The following is a 22,636-nucleotide window of genomic DNA, read 5'->3' as shown; positions in this document are numbered from 1 at the left end:
AAATAAATGTAAGCATTTATGTAGTGGGTCTCAACACTTGATATGTACTCAAAGCACTAGATTACAAAGAAACTGAACAGGACCAATGCTCTTGTCTTACAATCACCCATTTCTGCATTTCCAGAGTAATTGCTGATTAAGAAATTGGTAACAAGGATTCCTCAAAAACACAAGCAAAAAAAAAAAAAAAAAAAAAAAAAAGATAAAGAACAGGTGAAAAAGTTCAGATGAAAACAAGAGAGCCCATTTAGAGTAACTGTAAACTGTTCTGCTCCATGCCAAAGGAGATGGCACACACACTGGATGAAAAACAAATGCCAGAAACACTGGTACCAGCTGTCACACAAGAACGGATTTTGTAGTTCACTGAATTTTGATCCATACCCAGAAAATGAGGCAGAGAGGCAGACTGAGTAAAACACTTCAGGATTCAGGATTTTATGGACTTTTAAAGATCTCCAGGAGAGTTCAGTAAAAATTTAGGAGGACTGAAGTTTTTAATTCTAAATAAATGGATAATGAGATGATTAACAGTTGAAAAAAAAAAATGGTAACACAAGAGAGGTTCAGAGAACTACCATGTCATTTAAAAACTGGGGAGTCTGAGGAAGTCAGACATGTTTGTTCAATAATACATATTTCTGAATGACTGACTCAAAACACACCAAAGCACTGAAAAACATGCAAGCAACTTTTCTGTAACGTGATCATTCATTTGGTAGAAATGGGACTGAGGCAGAAACATCTATAAGCCTTTGGAAAACCTATTACCCAAGTCACTGTGCAAGCACTATCTAGGCAACCATGAAATTGTGTTCTTGTAGAATGCAAAACATGGCTCTTCAAGGTGTGTCTGTCCACTAAACAAAGCTCAGAAGCATGAATTCCTAATAAATAAATCAATGAATTACATGAAGAGAAGTGTGAAGTAAATATTAGTTGCATGGTAACTTTGGGTCTAAAAATCTGGCAGGTTCAAGCAAGGAGCCCAGCTGTGTAATAGCATAAAGAAAACATTATTTAATGGTTGGTGAAAATAAAGAACCATGGCTCATCCGTACAGGATGTGGGATTCTGTGAACTGGAACTGCTGCATACAGTTGGATTTCCTAGAAAGGACAGAATGCCATGGTCCTCCCATACAAAAGGAAGGTGGCAAAAGTTAAGCCAATCTATTTTATCCATCCAAGTATCCAAGTACAGAAACTGGCAAAAGCTCTGTGAAATAAAAAAAAAAACAAAAAAAAAAACCAAAAACCAATATGAAACAAAGTACACAGGACCATAAATCTGTACAGTTGTAGATGAAAAATGCTTCTGAATCAATGGCAACAGTATTTTTTTTTTTTTTTGTATCAGCAGACAGTTCCAAATATCTTATGCCTTTTCTCCTCATTTTTCCACCTTCCTCATCCACCCCAGAGTATATGACTTTTAGTAAGCAAATAACAGAAAAAGGACCATACTTGTGGGTCCTTTTTATCAGAAACTCCTGTTCAAGGAATTTCTACTCACAACTTTTAAAAAGCTGGGCTAGTTTTCAGGTTTTAAGACTGGTCACTATTCTATCTGCACCAGAGTGCATGTTTGGATTGCAAACCAGAAGATAATCTTTCAATGTAGGATGTGTGATGGTGCCAAGAGTCTATGGCCAAGGAATAAAGATGAGGAAATCCTGAGTCTCACTTTTGAATAATCAACAATTTCAGGTGACCTGCTCTGTGTGACATATCACCTTCCCCATTACTGGTCCTTAAAAGCATGTCTTGCTTGCTTGCTGGTATGGATTCCATACTGAAATACAAAGATTTGCAACACAAATTTCCACATCTGGCAATGCAATTTTGATATTCTCAGTCTGCTGCACACAGACCTGACTCCCAGTGTTTGCAGGGTTTGGATTTAACAGGAAAGCCAGCATTAGACTCTACCAAAAACCACAGTGCTGTTCACAGTCATTTTCCCAGAGTCACCTAAAGCACCAACATAAATGCAAAGAGTAGAGCAGTGCTCACTGCTAATTTCATTATGGCATCCATGATGTAAGTGATGAAATCCACTAGGAGAAAAGCAGAAATAAGGAAAAAATACCATTCATATAAAACGAAAGAGAAGAAAAACGTTCTTGAAGTACCCATCATGTTAAATCCTTGCCCTTCCCATTATCCAAATTCCCATTTAGCCCAACAGATTCCATCGGCTGGCCAGCCACAAATGTGGCCTTTGGAAAAATCTTACCCAGTTCTGGTGACAAAACACGTGGTTCAACCCAGCATCTGTGATCAGCCACAAGAACACACTGGACCAATTTCAGCTGCAAGAGTGAGAGGGGAAAACTTACCAGCGTGAGCCTTGAGGATATGGGTTTTCAGGCGGCTGTTGTAGGAGGACTTGAAGGGGCAGAGCTTGCAGCGGAACGGCTTGTGGTGCCCGTGGTGGGTCTGCATGTGGCGGTCCAGGCTTGAGGAGAGACACAAAAGGGAGACAGGAAAGGGTCAGTTGTTTCAGCTGTGCCTTCAGAGGCAAAGTAAAGCACTTACAGCAATAGCAGAGCAAGTAAGGACCCTCTCTCACACGCTCTCTTCAACAAATTCAACAGGTCTGCTGCTTGCACAATGAAGTTGAGTCTAGTGTCAAGGAAAGGAGCAGAGCTAACACCAACTCTGTATATACAGAGAACAAGCCACCTAAATAAACTTATAGGACAGGATTAGTATAAATTAAGTTATGCATGATCCAGACCGAAAGGACCAGGTGAAGAAACATGAAACAGGCAAGAAATTTCTTATTAAATTATCACAATATTCTCTTGCTGAACATTTTTGTGAAAATATATATATCCCCTCTTGTCCTGTTGGTCAAGGGTAAAAAATAAAAAAAAAATCAAAAAATATTTTTTTTTTTGTTGACCAGCTTTACTGAGGAAGCCTTCTTTTGGTTACAGCAGCAAAAGCAGATTAGAGATCCTGCTCTGGGGAGGGTGCCAGCAGGCTACAGTTGATGAGTTCCAGGATTAAAAGGCAGCAGAGTTTCAGAAGCAGCAGTGTAGGAGATTCTACATGAAGCTCAGCAGGAGAAGAAGGGGTGGCAAAGACCAGCCTCTACTTTCTTCAGGGAAAATGGAAGTACCAACAGCCTGAATACTGTGAAGTGATCAAAAAGCTGCTCTCGACACAATTTATCCTGACAGCTCAGTAAAGTTTGGAGGAGAAAAAAGGATGCTTCCCACATTTTCTAACAGAAGATCAAATTCATTCTAACTGAGTGAATCCTGCAGAGCTCTGCAGTTCCTACGCTGTGGCTGACAGACAGAAATTCACTGTCTCTGGGTGGCAGGCAGGTAGTCTGAGCACAAGCTGTAAATATTTCCAGTACAGCCTCTACTTTGGACATATTCATGCTTTGTGATCTGGTCTTAGCTTGACTCATCTCATGCACAGTGATGGAACAACAACAGGGCAGAGACACTGCAGGAGTTGCAATTTGCCAAAACTGCCCTCTACCCCCACCTCAGCTCTAGATGAATTTCAGGCGTAGCTCTTTTTATTTGTCCTAAATTGTCCTAGTATCAACATGTAGCTCAAATAGCAGTTGTTCCAGCCCTGTCACACTACACAAGATTTCACGTGATCTTCAGTCCCACACTGACAAGAGCCTGAGCCAGAAAATCCCTGTTTACCAGAGCTAACACTGAAGCCTGTGTATTCAAACATCTGATAACAGCAAAAAAAAAAAAAAATAGAAAAATGAACTTGTATCTCCTCTCAGGGTCACTTCATACAAATACAACTTAGCAGAAATCCAGGATGGAGTTTGGGACAAGACAAAATGCACAAAGCTTTTCTACAGAAACGAGGGAAAACATCTAAATGAGTACGGTTTTCAACACTCATAGTGAATACTTCAGAGAACAAAACTTGTTTTAAACAGCCTCCAGGGAATGAGATTACTTAACAATTAAAACATCCTGCCAAAGTGGTATGTAATACATATTAAACTATTATATATGTATATACCTTAAGGTATTCAACATGGCAATAATTAAAACTATATTCACAACCACATAGTTTGCCAGCTGCACTCTTCCAAAAGGAAGTTTTAAAGTTTTGGTCACATTTGGGAGAATATTGGGCTGTTTAAACATTTGGCTTGGTTTCCTTCACCGACTTAAATCTCCCAGGGGAATAATTGCATCAGAAACAAAAACAACAGAAGCAAACAACTTCAACAACAGAGACCACACCTATTATCAAGTTAGGTGGTGAGTTCCTCCCTGCCATCCACAACTTTTTGACTTACCCATCCCGCAATTTCTGGGACATGACTTATCCTCAGTAGGAAACAAGAGTGACTAGGCAACAAATTCAACAAAAGTCTGATTGTTGAAGCAAGTTTACCAGGCAAACAGCAAGCCCTGCAGGGGCTCCCTCACTTGCCAGCCTTGCCAAAGCAGGGTGGGACACACCCAGCTGTGCACATCCTCCAAGTCCCTCTCCTACCCTTGGCTGCTCAGTCCCCTGGACCTTTCCAACTGTGGCATCAGCAGCGCTGTGACACCTGCAGAAACTTTTTTGTTTTTTTAACACAAGGAACTAAAAAATGTCTTCTCTTCCACATGCATTTGACTGCAAAGTGGTGCCATCATCACCAAATTTAAGAGTGCTGCATCAAATGAGCACCTGGATCTGCCTCCTTTTGTTAAAACAGTGAACAAGCAGCTCTCTCCCCAAAAATTAAGGTGAAACACAGAGCTGTGAATCAGGTCCAGGATGACACTGGAAAATATATTACAAACCCCATTTTTGGGGGAGACACATATATTTTTATTATTAAAATAATTTCTAAAACTAAGAAACTTAAAGCTAAGTCAAATCTCAGGGAAACAAATGATAAGAAATGTGACTATTAATGATTATCACATATCAGTCATGGAAGCAGGATGAAGGAGTCACTCATACAGCACATTTTTACAAATTTCAAATATTTATGGACTGAAATTGCATGCCATAATTAAGGGAAAAAATCAAATTTAAGGTAAATTTATCACACTGTTTGAACTTTAGAAATGAAAACTCAAAAAAAGTAGCCATTACAAACAAGGTAATTATATGCAGCAGAAGTTTCTTAAATATGGAAGATTAACTTTTCTCGGCTTCTTAAGTCTCATGCATTTGACAAAAGTGTGTAAGTGGTGGGCTTGCATGCTTCCCCCTACATGCAAAAAGAGGGCTAACACGAACTAAAGAACACATAAAGGTGCAACTTTTTACAGCCAATCATAACAGCCAAAGACTTTGCAGTGTGGAAAATATATGTAAACACCTCGAGGAGGAAAGTGTGGCTCAGCACCAAGTCAGGTGAGCTCTTCTTCAGTGCCAGCCCACAAACCAGCAGCACTGCTGGCTGGCGATTCTTTAGGAAACAAAAAGAAAAAAAACCAAACCAAACCAAAACCAAAAACAAAAACAAACAAACAAAAAAAAAAGCAGCAAAAAAACCACAACTTACTTGTGCCTGAAAGCAGAGACAAAGGAGCAATACTGGCAGCTGTACTTGTCTTCCCGGGCAAACATGGCCAGAGCCAAGTGACTCCTCTCGTGAGACCGCAGACCCTGCATAGACATCAAAACCCGGTCACACTGGCTGCAGTGGTAGCCCCCAGGCCTGGCTTCATCTTCCAGGGATGCTCCATATTCAGCTTCTGTAAACTCCACAATGCCAGGGTCTTTGGCTCCCTCAAAACCCTCCATCAAAGTTGTGTTTGAAGGATCTTCAGCTTCCTGCTAAAAAACACATATCCCCCCCCCCAAAGCCATCAAATCTCTCTCCCCTTCTGCCCCTCAATCTTTCCCTGTGTTCACCAGAACGTCCAGGCTTCCCACTGCATTATTTCTCTAAACATATCCCTACACAAATTCCATATCAATGGCTTTCTGAAAAAAAAGGACCTATTCTTGGGAGAGAAAAGCATAATTACATCTATTATATACATGCATGCATATGCAAAAAAAACCCAAAGAACACCTCACTCCTTGAGCAAGTTTGTGTCAGATCATGCAAAAAGATAAGAAACCTATCTTCCCTTGGTCTTAGTGGGAATCTTCTAAACTTGATTAGATAATAATTAGTAAGTTACAGGTAAGTTAATTTTAGTTTGCTCTTGCTGACTGTAGCTACCCTGCAGACTAATACAGCTGTCTATTCTTCAGCAAACTTTGTCCATCAGTGTCAAACTCTCAAGAAACAAGCTGGTACACTTGGACCCTAAAACCCTCTAAAAATATAGAGCAAACAGGAGAAGTACTTTTTTTAGCTTTCATAACTTTCCCATTTCTAACCAGAGCATGCATTTGTGCAGCTACTTAAATACCCTGTAAGAGGCATTTCCAGCACATTCTTTAGGCCATGGCTTTCAGCTTTTGTTCCTTGATGCAAGATTTTATTTACTCAGAAGAAACCACTGACCCTACACAAGCATCACTTGAGAAGTGAGGAGAGGGAAAGGACTCTTAGGAGGGAAGCATCTGAATCTGTCAGGAGTACCAGGTGAGAAGGTAAGGAAAGGTCAGTGGTAGGGCAATGAAAGCTCTCTTAGGTGGGCAGAGTTAGGCTGTGGAGGACACGGCTTCATCACAAAAAGCAGATTATGTCACCAAAAAAGACCTGTCATGCAGGCAGCAGGAGCCTCTGACAAGAGCTAGTTCCCACAGCCTTGGTTCACTTTCACTTCCCCTGCCAATAAATATCCTGGAAAATCAGATTTTGGAACACCACTTGTGCTTGGAGATGCCACAGGAGGCACCCCTTTCCACAGGGAGAAAGGAACAACACTTTTGCACCTAATCACCTGGAGGGGATCACTGGCTCAGCTGGCCACTGAATGTTTTGTTTGGAGCCAGCCTGCAAATCCCAATGTGGAAAGGTGCACCACAAACAGCTTCACGATTTGCATGTCCTCCTAAAATAAAAATCATATACATATAGAAAAAGAGAAAACAAAAAACTCTTTTTGAGCTTAGCTAAGCAGAAATGTAGCCCATAAAGTAGCTGAGAGAAAGTTTCCCACTCATAAACCGTCTTTTGGTCATCAACGACACCAACTCCTTTGTGGCTGAGAAGAAATGAGAATTAAAGAATCTTCGTGCCCCTGGATCAAGAGTGAAAAGAAGTTAAAACATCTTGAAATGAACCAAATGCACTTCAGAAACTTAGTGTTAGATTAAAACATCATGCTGAACCGGAATGCCCAGTTCAAAACCCACTCAACTTCACAAGAGCCCTCCACAGGTTATCAACCAGGCCTTTATTTCAAACAATGCAAGTAGTTTCAGTCACTTTCAGTCACCTTTAAGGAATTCTTACCTTTACAGTGGCTGACACAGAAGAGACATTCCCATACTGGACATGCTTGCGGAGGTGATTACAGATGGCTCGAAGTGTTGGATGGACTTCCACGCAAAATTTGCACTTGTAGCCAACCACCTTCCTCTCCTTGAGTTTTGAGACATCTTCCAAGTGTCCAAAAGCCTGTTTGAGCATACAAGCATAAAGCACTGAAGCAGCTTTTGTCACCTCGTTTTTAGGTGCACAGACCAGACTTCAGACCTGATGTTACACTTGATGTCCAGTCCTGCAGAACTGCAAGGTCAGTTTCTGCTGAGATCATTAATTCATACAAAGTAAGTGGACAAGACATCTGTGCAGAAGAAACACTCAGGTTATGGCTAACAGTGGTCCTCCAGAAGACCATTTTGCTTTGGCCTGAAACTATGCCTCCTCCTCCTCCTCCAGGACCCCATAACTTCCCCAACTTCTTTGCAAAGCTTTTCCTGCGCAAGTGTATTTTTTCAAACTGAAGCAGAAGGAAGGGGGTAAGTAGGCAAGAAATGGAGAAACAATTTGGTCCTCTCCTTATGAGGCACCTGCCCAAAGCTCCTGCCACCAGACAGATCCGTGTCATGCTAATCCTGAGTGCTCAATGAGAGAAAGGACTGAGAGAGAGAAGGTTGAGAAGAAAAACCGGTGTGTTATTCAGAGGGACATGGAAGAAGGGGCTGGGACATTTTGTAGAGAATCTGTGACAAAGTACACGGCAGCCTTGCCACAAAAGAACAAGTGACTGTCAGACACAGATGGCCCTCCAGAAGCGTGGGAGGGAGGAAAGAAGATAAAGAAAATACTGAAGGAAGTGGTAGGAAGGAACAAGGTTTCCTACAGAACCTAGGGAGGATGGATGAGGAAATTAAAGCAGGATGTGCAATTGACTTATGGAGCTCACTGGCACTCTGAGTCATTCATTAGCCTGTGGCCATTTGGCTGTCAAAGACAACATGCAAGTGGGCATTGGTGGGCTCCCTGGTGGGGAGCAGGGGGCAGAGAAAGAGACCAGACACACAAATCCTTACCCTCTCTTGTTTGAAATCTGCAAAAGCACCATCTGCATATTTCTGCTTGCTCAAAAGCTGCTTCCTCCTCTCCTGACGTTTGGCACGCTTCTGGAATTCCTCATTGTGACCATTCAAGTGTGCAGTCAGCTCTGCCGTGCTATGCAATTTTGTATCACAGTGCTTGCACTGGTAGACAGGGCTCTGAGAGCGGGTGCCACTTCCAAGTATGGAAAAGTCCCTCTTCAAATCCTTGCTGTGGTGGTCAGTGTAATGCATGCACAGCAGCTCTGCCGTGCTGAAGGACAGCTTGAAACATTTAATGCACCTGAAGGGAAGCCACTCGATTTCCTGAGCCTCAGCCTCCACCTCAGGCTTTTCAAAGTCATTCCTGTCCTCGGCTGGAGCTGGCTTTTCGTGCTCATCAGCGTACACGGCAGTGAAGTACCCCCCCAGCTTGCTGGCATGCTGCTTCTTAGGGAAAACACCAGGGTGACGCTTCATGTAGTGGGACACTATGCCCTTCTTGCTGAAGGACTGGAAGGAACAGAGTGAGCACTTCTTCTTCTCTACAGCCCTCCTCAGCTCCTCGCTGAGCTGAGGCGTGTCATCCTTGGGAGGAGATGGAATGATCACTTTATTGGGTTTGTCGCTTACTGTCCTGGAGGCTGCCAGGCAGTGAGTGTAGTAAGCATCAATGTCATGTCTTTTCTGGTAGTGTGCCGCGAGCCCTTTGCGGATGGGGTTGGTGTAGGAGCACAAAGCACACTTGAAGAGGTTGTTCTTGCCCTCTGGCTGCGCCCGGACGTTGTTGTGTTTGATGCGGTAGTGTCTTGCTATCCCCTTCCGGGTGGAGCAGAAATATTTACAGAGCTGACACCGGAAAACTGTGTGAGACACTAAGTGAGAACTAGAGAAATGGGGCGCCGGCATGGACACCTCTCCAACATCCTCAGCAGCAATTTCTGGGGAGGCCTTGATTTCAGTCACCATGTCTGGCTCCACTGAGGCAGACACCTTTGGTGGTGACTGGGCAAAAACATCAAATTCGGGTTGATTGTGGTACTTCTCATAGTGGATTTTCAGCTTCTCAAGGGTCCCGTGGGTGTAGGGGCAGAGTTTGCAGCGGTAAGCCCCATAGCCTTGCTTGAAAATCCTGCTTGTCTCTTCCACGTCGTTCTGAGCAATGTCAGTTGACTGCTCCACGTCATGCACAAAGTCTTCAGCAGTGACTTTTACTGATGGGTGCCGCTTCTGGTAGTGTGTGAGGACGCCATGAATACGTGTGTTAATGTATGGGCAGTGTCTGCACTTGTACACAGCCCCTGGGTTAATGTCTATATCCTGAGCAAAGTCCGCTGCCTTCACTTTCATGCCAGGGTGCTTTTTGCCATAATGTGTCAGGAGGCCATGCAGGTTGTTGTACTCAGATTGGCACACTGTACACTGGTATGGAGTGGAGGAGATGGCAGGATTTGCAGAAGCCAGCTGGACAGTTTTTTCATGGGAAAGGCTGGGATCCTCTGCACACTCCGCATCCTGATCCATCTGTGGTGCCGCTATCTGGTCCTCAGAGTCTATCCTGACCCCACCTTCATCAGGCTGTGGCATGGTTTTGTCAGAAGTATCTTTCTCCTTAATGATATCTAACAACACAGATTCATCTCCATTCATGGCCCAAGGGTGAAATGCTTGGTAGTGATTAGTAATATCCCAAATAGAAGACGCTTCAAAAATGCAATCTCTGCATTTATAAGTCTTCATCTCTGTTGGCATCACTAGAGCAGGAGGGGAAGGATCGGGACCTGCCCAGAGCTTGGTTGCCATGTAGGTATAATCAACATAATGCTCGGGATGTCTCCTTTGGTAATGCACAAGCAAGCCACTTGGCTCTGTGTGTGAATAAATGCACCATTCACAGTGATAACCAGCTTCTATCAAGCCGTCCAGAAACGCCCATCTCAGTATGGATGTCACCGTGGCCTTCAGATTCGGGTGGTCCTTCTTAATATGCTTCCTCAATGCATAGAAGTAAGGGGAGGTGTAGCTGCACTGCCTGCACTTGAGGGCTCTCAGCTTGGACTTGTCCCGCTCGCTGCCGGAGGCGAGGGCGGGCAGGCTGCCAGCTGATTTCTTCTGGCCACGGTCACAAAGGCTCCTGATGGTGGCCGTGTGCTGCCTGATCACATCCGCGTTGGCTTTGAAGTCGCGGTGCTTCTTCTGGTAGTGGATGAGCACGCCCTTCACGGTCCGGTTCCCGTAGTCACAGTGCTGGCAGAAGAACATTTCGTTCTCTGGAGGGTTCACGGAGCTCTCGGACCCACCGCGGCCCAGCTGCTGCATGGACATGGGTGGCCTCTGGATGCCGGGCGGCAGCTCCCCTGCCCGCATCATGGCTGCGGTCGGTGGGGCCTGCCGGATGTACTTGGCTGTGACCTTGATCTCCGGGTGCCTCTTCTGGTAGTGGACAAGCACGCCCACAACGGAGCGGTTGCTGTAGGAACAGTGTTTGCAGTAGTAGAGCTCAGTAGAGAGGTCTGGGGGCGGTGGTGGGGGAGGTGGAGGCTGAGAAGCCAAGTTGGAGAGTTTTGGGGAGATGGGAGCACCCAGCTCAAACGACATTTGGGCAAGGGCAGAGCCCCTGTCAACCGAGACGACACGCATGGTCTTCTGGATTCTGAAATATGAGGCCTTTTCTTCGGGGTGCTTCTTCTGGTAGTGCACCAAAACTGAATGCATGTTAGGGCTTGCAAATGAACACACATCACAGTCATACACAACCACAGTGTTGACTGAAGGTTCCTTCTGATTTTCACATTCAGGACTGAAACTCTTGGTGGCACTTTTGTTAAAACCAGCTGGCACACCAGTCCCGCGAGCCACGGGGGTGGAGGTTGCCATAGTTTTTGGAGCAGAATTCAAGATCTCTCTCAGTGTCTGAGACTCGGTGTTCAGCCCTTCTTGCTGCTCAACAACATAGCTTGAAAATATCATTGCATTGTTAATTTTCACTGTGGGATGCATTCTTTGGTAATGTGGCATCAAGCTTCTAACATTTGGGCTTGTGTAAGAGCAGAAGCGACAGCGGTAGATCAGATCAGAATGATCAAAGTTCAGTACATTCATAGCTTCAGGATGATGCTCTCCATAATGCTGCTGCAGGTCTTCAAAATTTGTGTAGTCAATGTAACACTCGAGACACCGGTACACTGCACTGTGATCATTGGGATCCAGGATGTACCTGAAGCTGAATTTAATGTAGGGATGCATTCGCTGGTAGTGGGTGCTGACACTCCTGGCAGATTTGTTGCTGAAATCACAGTGTTTACAATAGTAAAGCCTGCCAGAGTCAGTGAACTCCGAATTCTCGTTGTTCTGGTCAGTACCATATATGTTGGACTGGCTGCCCAGAACAGAGGCATTAGGGCTCTGATGGTCCTTCATGCTGACAGCAGAGTAGTAGTCCTCCTCATCCTCAGACAAAGTGAGCTCAATCTCTGCCCCGTTGGTGGAATTGTAGTCGTGCTGCATGCTCCTGAAGCTCGTCTCCTTCTGGGAATCATTAGCCTCTCTGCCCCACATTTGCTGGGGTGCGTAAGAACTGGAAACCTCTATCATTGGTTCTGATTGTTCTTCCTCTCTGTCTAACTCCACCTCTATCTCCACCTCATTATCCTCCTCCTCTTCCTCATCATCCTCTACGTTAATCACAGCATCCTCCTGCTGTTTGTTTTGGCTGATCTTGCTCTGCAGGTTGCTCGCTATTTCGTCAATTCTAGTTCTCTTTTTCACGGGAGAGAGATCTAAAGGGAAGTCATTTGAGACCTTCCTAGGGGCTTTTGCAACAAAGTTATTTTTAGATGAGAGCCCAAGGATGGAGGTTTGGCTCTTCTTCACAGTGCTGGCAGAGGGGTGAGCATCTGCCTCGCTCTCCTGTGGTGCGTTTGATGGTGGCCCATCATATTTTGGCAAGTTGTCACAGAATGAATGCTTGTGCTGCTGATGAACTCTGAGGCCTTTCAAAGTAGTGGTGGAATAGTTGCACAATGTGCACTTGTATGGATGCTGTGAATGGGGCTGGGGTGATTGTTGCTGCTGCTGCTGCGGCTGCTGTGGTTGCGGCTGCGGCGGCTGGGGCTGCACGGGTTCCATCATCCCAGCTGACTTCCTACCGTTGATATTCCCACTCTCGTAAGACACCGTGCTGTCATTCAGGGACGAGGCAATGCTCTCAGCCTGGGAGTTCATGGTGTCCCAGTCGGATGCTGTTCCCGTGTGACACTGCTTGTGGGCACCGAGCTTCAGGGAACTCTTGCAGGTGAAGGGGCACTCATCACACTTGTACACAGCCGTCTTCCCAGACAGGTGGATGTTCTCAATGTGACGGGAAATGCTTCGGCGGTGCATCGTCAAGAAAGGGCAGAAAGGACACTGGAACCTGTTCATGTATCTTCTGAAGGGAATTCCCTTTGTTTCCAATAGTTTGTTGCCATCAGATCCCATCAGCTGCTCTGCAGACATTCCTGAGGTCTGGTGATCCATGGAGTTTAAACCATTCTCGCTGTCCATTTCGTTTAGCTCTTCATCTGAGCTGGAGTCATTTAGCATACTGCTTGTTTCCAGGTCAGCAGAAGAATTCGTCATATCAGCAATTCCATAGCGGGATCTGTCAGACAAATTAACCATGCCCGAGTTGTGAGGTGACTTAGGCTTCATTTGAGGGTAAGACACAGAAGAAAACTTTGAAGATGTAGAAGAGTTGGGCCTGATAAGTGAATTGCCCATAGATCCCCTGAAGTTAGAGACATTAGCACTCGACATCTCACGTCCTGTTGTGTTCATGGACATGTAATTCGAGTTTGGAGAGGCACTCTGGGCACTCTTACTCTGCACCTCAGGTGCACCGGTTCCATCCTGCTGCTGCCTCAGGCTTGACAGGATTTTCACCATGCTGCGGTGCTTCTTCATCATGTGGTCGCACCAGCGCTCCCTCCGCGGTGTCTGGTAGCTGCACCACTCACAGCAAAAGTTGCCCCTAGACTTGGTCAGGGGCTTGACCATCGACTCCAAAATGCTCCGCTCCACCACCTCTGCCGGCAGCTCCTTGCAGGGTTCCTGCACTGGCACAGAAGCAGACGTTGATTCAGACACAGCAGCAGCAGCAGCAGCAGCAGCAGCAGCAGCGGCAGCAGCGGCAGCAGCAGCAGCAGGAGCTGAACTCTCTTTCAGGTTGTTTTTGTGATACATTTTCTGGTGCTTAATAATCCTCGCACGCCTGGGTGACTTGTAGGTGCAGAACTGGCAACTGAAAACTTTACCAAACCCTTCATGCATCATGATGTTGTAATTTAGGGAACTAGAAGTTGGAGGGCCCACTGAGCTCCCCCCAGCCTGTGCTCCATGAACCTTCCGTGTGTGCTCTATGAGGAGGTTTTTGGAACGGAAGTAACGCACACAGAACTTGCACTGGAAAAACTTGCTGGTTGGTTTAGGATTTGGAGCCATATGCTGGCCATAGAAAGTCTGGCTCTGGCTATAGTAACTTCCAGTCCCCATCTGACTTGTTGCATTTTGCCCTAAAATGAGAATTAAGGTGTATACGTAAATTTGTAAATAAAATAAAAAGCCTTTTCCTTCACCCACCCTGTATGCTTAAGAATGTAACCACACCCTGAACTGACAACAACCATTACAGGATTCCCTCACTTACTTATGGTAGTATCTACAGACCTGGCAATGCTCAGGAAAGTGGCCATTATGCATAATTTCTACATTTAAATGACTGTGGTGTACAGTTTTGGATGAATAGTTTCCAAAATGACCTTCTTGGGGGGAAAAATAAAACTAGTTTCAGTTTGAAAACTAAAAGTTATAATTTAGAGGTGGTTCATGGTAGTGAAGAACAACCATGAAAAGCTGAAAATGAAAAATCAGTATGAAGAACCTCATGAAAAGAAGCTGGGAAATAAAAGCATCCTCCATGCTTGCATTTGCAGGAAAAAAAAAAAAAAAAAGCCATGGTCAGAGCCAGTATGGCTGATGCTAGACATCTGCTTTGCTGATAAAGCCATAAAGGTAGTGCAAATTTTTAAACCACAACAAAGGCTAAAACACACCAAAATAAGCCACATGTAAAATAGGAGGTAAGAATTGAAATCTTAAGAGCTGAGATCAATCTTGGAGTTGAGATTTACCTGCTATGTCATCTGCAATTGCAAATTCATCCTTTACAGAAGAAAATTCAACCTCGGTCTGGTTGCTAGCGTTGATGGAACCAGACCTCGGCTGGGTAGGACTCTCCTCAGAGACATCAGTTGGCTGCAGAAAAGCAGTGTGAACATCCTGAATGTGAGCTTTTAGGTCTTCGTAAGATGGAGCTCGAAAATCGCAGCCATCACACTGCAGGACCTCCATGGTTCAGAATGATCTTTTACATTAGAAAAATCTGCAAGAAAAACAGGAGAGTAGAAGAACGATTTGAGTTTACAGCAGCATTTTTCGAACAAATCCTGGAAGCACCAAGGTAACACCAAGCTTTTGATGACTCGGTCATTTGCAGAGATTCCACAAACAGAGCGGCGTGGAACTCAACCTTTCCTTACCCTATTAAGAAGAGTCTACTCAGATCCACAAGAAGTCCTATCTATGTAGCTCACAAGCTGCTGACTCAACTCTGTGAACAGTCAACTCTCTGACAAGTGACTACTCATCCAGTGGACTTTGTCCTCTTGGCTGTTCCATTACATCAGGCTGTTTTTCAGAATTTGGTCTTGTCCAAAGACCACAGCCCATGTGCAGAGAAGCAGCACGTTACTCTCAGTCATACACTGGAATTTACGATCAGAAGACATCAGCTTCTGCCTTCAGGAGACACACTCTAATCTTCTTGGAAGTTGCCAATTCCTGGCTCATTTACTACCATGCATCAAAAGGCTTCGCAGGGAGAAATCTCTCTTTCTTCACAGTATCCTATCTGTCCTGATACTGAAAACCTAAACCTAACAGTGGTTATATACACTTATACAAACCCAAGTGAGAATACTTTGCTCTGCCCTACTTCCACCAAGCTTTTAAGGGCACCTCCACTCTGTTAAAATATTTACAAGTTTCATTTCAGTCCATTCTAGGCACAAGACCTTTGTGCCTTACCAGCCTGGGGGATGGAGACAGCTGGAGAAAGAAAAGGATAGCAATGGGAACAACCATACTGAAAAAGTACAATAGAAACATGAGTTACAAAGACTCAAGAGTTATTACGACTTCCCTGATTTATCCAAAAGCCCTGCATACCTTCAAATACAAAGCAACATAAGATACAGTGAAGAACAATGGTTTAGTTGTGACAATTAATCCTGTGGCAGAGGGTTGCACTGCCATGAAGGACAGGAGATACAAAGCAGAAGCCAAACAAAAGACTTAGACCCTCCTACCCTGTGCAGTGCTTAGGCACAGGAGCTACCTACCTATACTAATACAGCAATTGCCTCTTTAAGCTTCCATGCATCTGTTGGAAAAGGATGACAAATGGATCATTTCAGAGGTCCAAGACACAACGGCAGCCCACAGCAATTTAAAATCCATGTATTTGTTGTATGTGGAGTATGAAGGAAGCAACCTACAAAGTGAGGAGAAAGCTCCAAAACACTAAGGCACAGAAAAAATAGAGGGTACTGCACAAGGATTTTAGATTAAGGAATGCTTCTTCTGATAGCCTGCTAAAATAAACTTCTAGCTAGTCAAATTCCGGACAGTCTGAGCACAGAGGCTCTCCTCATATTTACCTACATTACTTCGCAGGCTGCACTGTGTCCTTTCTCTCCCCCCACTCCCACTCAGCACCAATAAAGAAAATGAACGCTGCACCAGCTTCTTTTCAGCTAACAAAGTTACAATAATCGAGATACTCAAGCTTTTATGTGCAAGCACCAGACCAAATTGTGTGGAAGAGGTTGCTATCTGCTCTGGATCAAATTACAGCAGTGAGTGAAGCCCCACCCCACGTCTCCTTTAGCACAGTCCATTAGACCTGAAAACAAATTTTTCCATGGAGCAGACGACTCCTGCATTTAGAGCACTTCACAGAAAAGCAGATCATCCAGTTTTCACTACCCATCCCCCAAGCTTAGTCCTTTCATCTCAGCCAAACAAGCCACAGCTCTACTGAATGTGTTTATCACACTTTCAAGAGATATGAGCCCCTGCGTCACTGAAGCTTTAAGACTCACTAAGCTGCCCTAGTCCTCTGAGCTTTGGGAGCAGCCATTTTAGCTCAGACAACTCCTGCACTCAGAGCCTCAGAGCTTCTCGCCTGTGCACAACATGGCCTCACTTATCTCAGCTTCAGCTCAAGCACACCAGCCTTTTTGTCTTTTTTCCTTCCCCCCTGCCCGCCCTTCTCTTTTTTAACTCCTCCTCCTTAGGTGATGCTTTAAAAATCACCATCCCCCAGAATCACATCTCCCTTTCTCCTGGCATGGCTGCCCTCCAAACAGTGTCTCTGCTCTCCTCCCCCTGCGCCCTCCTCAAAGCTGCACCTTCTCTCCTTCAGCAGAAGGCTTGGGTTTCCCCAGACCTCCTCCTCAGGGTTGGGTTCCCCTGTCCCATGGATGACAAAATGTGGCGCTTCGCTCCACAAACACTGCATTCACAGCGTCAAGACACTGGTCCAAGCTGTCCTACAGGCAGAGGCGGCACGCAGCTGAGCCTCCCAGGAACAGGAGCAGGAGCAGGAGGAGGAGGAGGAGGAGGAGGAGGAGGCGCGGGGGTGTGAAGGGGGACAGCAGGCTGGAAGCCTCCAGCCGGGCCTGTCCCTGGGGAGCTCTCCTGCTTGGCGCAGAAGACACACCACCCCACTCCCCTGCCAGATTCCAAAGTCTAATGACCTTTGTTAATCACCACCCCAGCCTGTCTGCATCAGCAAACCCTGCCAGCAGACACACCCTTCACACAAAGGCTGTAGCTATGCCTTTTAAGAGAGGTTCTCTGAAAGCTCCATTGTGTGGAAGAGATGAGAAACAAGGCGAGCACACAAAAAATCTCACTCTTCTCCCCCCTCAGCCCCCCGAAAACTTCAGACCCTTTAGAAACATCACTGCGAAACGCCATCTGTTTTGGAAAACTTCAGGCCAGCTTACGAAATAGAAAACCAGAAGGGAGACCAATGCTGAGGATATGGGAAAAAAAAGGACAACCCTTGCAGCTCCAAGAGGTGAAAACCACCACCATCTTCATTCATCTCCAGCACGCACTGCTGCTTGGAGAATGCATCCTTAAGGATGCTTGGTTGCTGTCTACACAAGCTTAAACCAACCTTGCGTTGAGAGATATCATTCATAATTGCTGATTACAAAAACGATGGAGACTCTCTAACGGGTTCCTGCTTGAATCTCAGCAGGGTCTGCACCACAAAGGTAGTACCAAGACCAAGAAGAGGTTAATCTTTCTTCTTCCCGTGAGCAACAAACATCAGGTACAGCTGAGTGGACATCAGTGTGATGTTTTCATCTACTGAGAGCAGGATGAAGCTTTCTGTAAGGCATTCTGCTCTACCATTTCCACGTTCGTCTTTAAAATCCCGCCACTGTGTAAAGGGCTAAAAACACACACTGCCTGTTTGAGCTCATATATTAAAAGAAACTGTAACACAATGTGCATCTCTCTTAGCTTTTGCCCCCATGGGACATGACACCAGGAGAGACTCACCCGGTGAAAAGAGCAAAGACCATTTTCAAGCGCAGATGTTGAAACACCGTCAAGACACATCCTCAGCCATGGAGACTAAGCAAGGTTCACACGTCTCCATCATGGTCACCTAAGCTAACCCATTCCATAACCCTTTACATTTTCAATAAGAAAATTTAGAGGGGAATGGAGGTGGAGTGAAACAGGAGTTACCAAATCTAGTAACTCAGAAGCAGAAGTGTGGGAAGAAAAACCCAAGGCAACCAAACAAAACCACCATTAAATGAATCCATAAGTCCCAGAAGCCCTTGAACAGATTCACAAGCAACCTCTTGAGACAACATTGTGTATAAATAATATGTGATTTCTAAAATACCCTTACTAATGCAATGCTAACCTCACAAAACATATTAAAATGCCATTGTCTGGCTAATTTGCATTTACAACGTCTTCTTAAAACATGGAGGTATTCTCATTTTTCTTATGAGCAAAAAGCTTTCAAAACATTGGGCAATAAAGATTCTCAAAGCCACCATTTTAAAGACACAAGGTGGTCTCAAATAATCTACAGCACCCTTCTCTATACTCATAAACGCCTGAGAACATCTGAGACACAGTTGCATTAGATTTTGAGGTTTTTAAAAATCCAAAACAAAAGATAATTGTGCTTGTTGAACAACAGTAATTACAGAATTTGGCAGCAGCCAAAGTAGTACAAATCATTATGTTTAAGTTTGGTTTTAAAGCTTCAAATACAAAATTAATTGCAAAGCCCAAGGCACTGACCTCAAAATTGAGTTTCTGTGGTTTGACTACCCATCCGTTATATTTTGAGATGGAGTCAGCAGAGCTTCTACAAGTTAAGAATATGCACATGCACAACCACAACTAAAAAAGTCAGTCAGACCACACAACTTCCTAATGCTTCCAGCTCAGCATTAGTGACACTGGATGTGAGACAAAGGCATCTCCAGCTCTCCAGCCCTTCCTCTGGTCAAGATGATCAGAGGCGTCTTCAACCCTACAACTGAGGTTGCGCTCAGAGCGTTCATTTTACTCAGCAAAAAGGTGGAGCTGAAGAGGAAATTTCTTCCCCCAAGCACAGTGTGGGGAAATGGTTGAGTCACCCTCCCTCAGGTATTTAAAAGATGTGTGGATGTGTACCTTGGGGGCACAGTTTTGTCCGTGAACATGAGCAGTGCTGGCTGATGGTTGGACTCCATGGTCCTTGCGGTTTTTCCAGTCTTCCCCACCCTTCCAGAAATTAACTACCAAACACCACAGAAACTAAATTTGCTGGCATGTAATTACAGATAAGACAAGTTTTCAAAATTCCCATGAGTAACACCTCAGGCATTTTTCCCTGCTAGAGAAGCCTGGGTTTTAAACCAATGCCTACAGCTTTGCTGACGACCTTCCAGCCCTGCTGCCTGGGCTCCTGGCCAGGTTCAGCCCATGTACACTGGAGCTACAGCTCTCATCTTTGGATTTGGGGTTTTGGGCTTTTTTCCCCCCCTGATTTTTTTCTTCTTAAGCACTTTTTATAATGTAAGGTCACAACAGCGAAAATGAGGGCTAAGCAAACAAAATCATAGGAATAATGCAAAAACTGACACATTTGAGAAACTGGAAATCTTGAAGGCTGTTCCAACTGGAGGAAGCCAGCCTCACCTTTCATTTATGAAAGGAAACCCCATAATTAATTAAGAATTCAGAGAATAAATTCAACTCTCAACTACAGCCAGGTAAACCTACTCAACTCATGGGTCTTTTTCAATTACTGAATTCCAGTCAAGCTATTGGAATTCTTGGTCCTCTGAGGATTGTCTTTGGAGTTACTTCTCTGAGCTGGTAACAACATAAACTAAACTGAAATGCCATTTCTTTTTTCACTGTTTTTGTTTTCTTTTTTATTTGATACAACTGGCTTTTGACAGAATTCCATGGTTTGGGTTACAGCTCCATAATATGCATACTTTGTGGTTCATATTTGCCTGTAAAGGACTGAATGATAAAATTGTATCACTGGTGACAGCTTTAATTATCAGTATCTCCATACATCCAGTTTTGAGTTGTTTGTTCCATTCTTAAACTCAACAGTTAAAGACATAAGAGATATGTTAGCTGATGCCTATGATTCCGTTCTTCCAGTAGATATTTCCATTGACTTACATGGAAATGTATATTAAAAATGTAACATATTTTCAGGAAGAACTTTGCTATTGGAGATTCATTACAAATCAATAATAAAAACAATATGAACTGAGAAGACACAAACTCATTTTCTTCCCAAAACGTCCTTATCTAGCTACCTGAAAGACTGTTTGAGCCTGAAGTGTGTTTTAGATCTGATTTCACAAAAGGAGGTCTTCTACACATGCTCTGTACATTATCTTCCAAACTTTTCAAAAATCCCCCTGTCTTGGAAAATAGTATGGCTAACTCTGTTGATCCGCATACAGTTGATATTTAGTTATGTTCCTAAATTCAGACATTTAACATACCCAAATTATACCCAATACCACACTAAATCCATCACATTCTTAAAGCTTATAGAAGAGATAATTCTCACTGCTGCCAGAAGCATGGTTCAGTTTTCTTTTTTTTTTTTTTTTTTCAGTTCAAGAACCTCTCCCATAAATAAGATTAAATGGGTCGAAATGATGGTATCAACTCAGCTGGTACCCCAAGAATATGACTTCTCAAAAGTGGGGGTGGAAAAAAGGCAAAAAAGGCAAAAAAAAAAAATAAACAAAAAATCCAAAACCCCAGAAAAATGTTGTTATTGAATATTAATACTTATTAGCCATCTCACTGTAAGACCATAGCAGAATAAAGGCACACCATGAATTTTAGAAGAAGGCATGAAAAGAGAATCACAGATAGTGGCACCAGTCTGGCTGCTTCTGCTAGGGCATTACTGATTCAAGCAACCAAGTGCTGATGACTCCTTCTTTTCTCACAAACAATGTTTCTTCTCTTTCTTTCTGTCCTGGGCTCTACATACATAACCTGTTCTGTTAAAAAAATTCTTTAAGAAGCCACCCCAAATGCCTGAAGGATACTTTCAAACTTCAAACTTTTGAAATAAAAGCAAATTGCAAATAAAATGCCACAATCTTATTAAACTACACACTGAGACTGTCATACAAATTACAGCTCTGGCCTTTTTTGTCCCTCTTTCCTTTGGGTTAGCTGTGAGGCACTACATGATATGGAGCATAGGCAACAGAGTCTGAGGATAAAGAACTTCCCTGATGAGAAAGGCTCTCAAACATTAAATGCTCTTGCTCCAAGCAAGGCTAGGATGGGTTCTTCTGATCTTTTGAATTACTTTCATGGCAAGTTATTAATCCCTACAGAACTCAGAAAGACACTAAATATATATATGAGAATCTGAACAACTGGATGGTCAAAGTAGGACCTTATTTCTCCCTTATTACATATGATGCTTAATTTGCTGCACAAAACTAGTTTAAGACGGAGGTGAAACATGATGGGGCAAAAATATAGAATAGAAATGTGGTTTTGCCACTTGGTTCCTGTACTAACAGGATATGAGCCAAGTCATTCACGTCCCCAACACAACCCAGCCCTTCAGTGCCCTTCTGCACAGACACAAGGGGCAAGTGGGCTGGCCCAGCTGAGGAAAACAGACACCAGAGCCAAGCAGCTTGGCTTTTGTACCCTGCTCATTAGTGCTCCCCATATGGCACAATGGAACTGAATGCACTGGGGTCTGGGGTTTCTAATTTCCAGCCAAGAGTGTATTGTTAATTACCTCGAGTAATGCTGTTGCTGTGAGTTAAGAAAGAGGTGCAAACCCCGGTGTATGCTGAGCTGAGAGGGAGAGGAAGATGTCAGTAGGTGGTGCTGAAGAACACGGCAGCACCGTGCCCGGGTACTCCAGAAACAACCTAATTCCTTCTCATGCATTGCAAATACCTTCCAGGAGCTTTTACACAAAGGATGCATTACCAGCCTCACCCTGGAAGGAGCAGGGGAGGAGCAGGCTCCTCAGCTTGGCACAACCCCAGCAAAGACCTCGTCCTTGCCAAGAAAAGTCAGAGCTCTTTAAAAGGGGGTCCTGCCACTGGCAAACGAGACATGACAAACTCCACCATGTACCCCACTGGACTGTCGACTGAAAGAACAGCCACGAAGTCTGGAGAGAGAAGAGATTATCTCCTGATAGCCATCTGCCCTTAAAACACCCTCCATCCAATGCCTTTAGAAGTAATCTTGCCATTCACCCTGAACTCCATGCTCCATTCCATGGTCACAGGTCACCAGCTGTGGCTGGTGAGCTGCAGGGCTTTAAAGAGGACCTCAGTTTGCAAGAATCTCAGTTTGCAAGAAGCACAGTATTTCTGAAGCTGCTAAATACAGCTTTATAAACTGGTGACAGAGCTAAACCATGGGAACACAGAGACTGCTGGATTATTTTAGGGGCCACAGAATTTTAATCTTAAGAGATCTGAGATTAGATCAGCCAACACAGCTGGTTTAAAACACATGCAGGCACTCTGAGTGTAGTCTCAGAGGTGAAAACCAAGTCATTAGCACTCAGA

General features: G+C 44.2%; 1 protein-coding gene across 5 annotated transcripts in view; it reads right to left on the bottom strand.

Annotated features, from left to right (window-relative positions):
• The window catches only part of ZNF462 (zinc finger protein 462), an 87,864-nt gene that overhangs the window by 33,624 nt on the left and 31,604 nt on the right, over positions 1 to 22,636 (bottom strand). For all 5 annotated transcript variants that reach the window (XM_021533996.2, XM_021533998.3, XM_021533995.3 and 2 more), the window contains exons 2-6: positions 14,579 to 14,829; positions 8,406 to 13,960; positions 7,363 to 7,527; positions 5,509 to 5,612; positions 2,342 to 2,460 (exon numbers count right to left, since the gene is read on the bottom strand). In XM_021533996.2, coding sequence (XP_021389671.2) covers positions 2,342 to 2,460; positions 5,509 to 5,612; positions 7,363 to 7,527; positions 8,406 to 13,960; positions 14,579 to 14,798 — 6,163 coding nt within the window. In that variant the 5' untranslated portion in view covers positions 14,799 to 14,829. The remainder of the gene's footprint in view (positions 1 to 2,341; positions 2,461 to 5,508; positions 5,613 to 7,362; positions 7,528 to 8,405; positions 13,961 to 14,578; positions 14,830 to 22,636) is intronic.

Source organism: Lonchura striata, chromosome Z (genome assembly GCF_046129695.1).
Source record: "Lonchura striata isolate bLonStr1 chromosome Z, bLonStr1.mat, whole genome shotgun sequence".
In the NCBI taxonomy this organism is placed as follows: Eukaryota; Metazoa; Chordata; class Aves; order Passeriformes; family Estrildidae; genus Lonchura; species Lonchura striata.
Note: the sequence above shows the minus strand (reverse complement) of the source record. Positions and strands in the feature narration are given on the sequence as shown.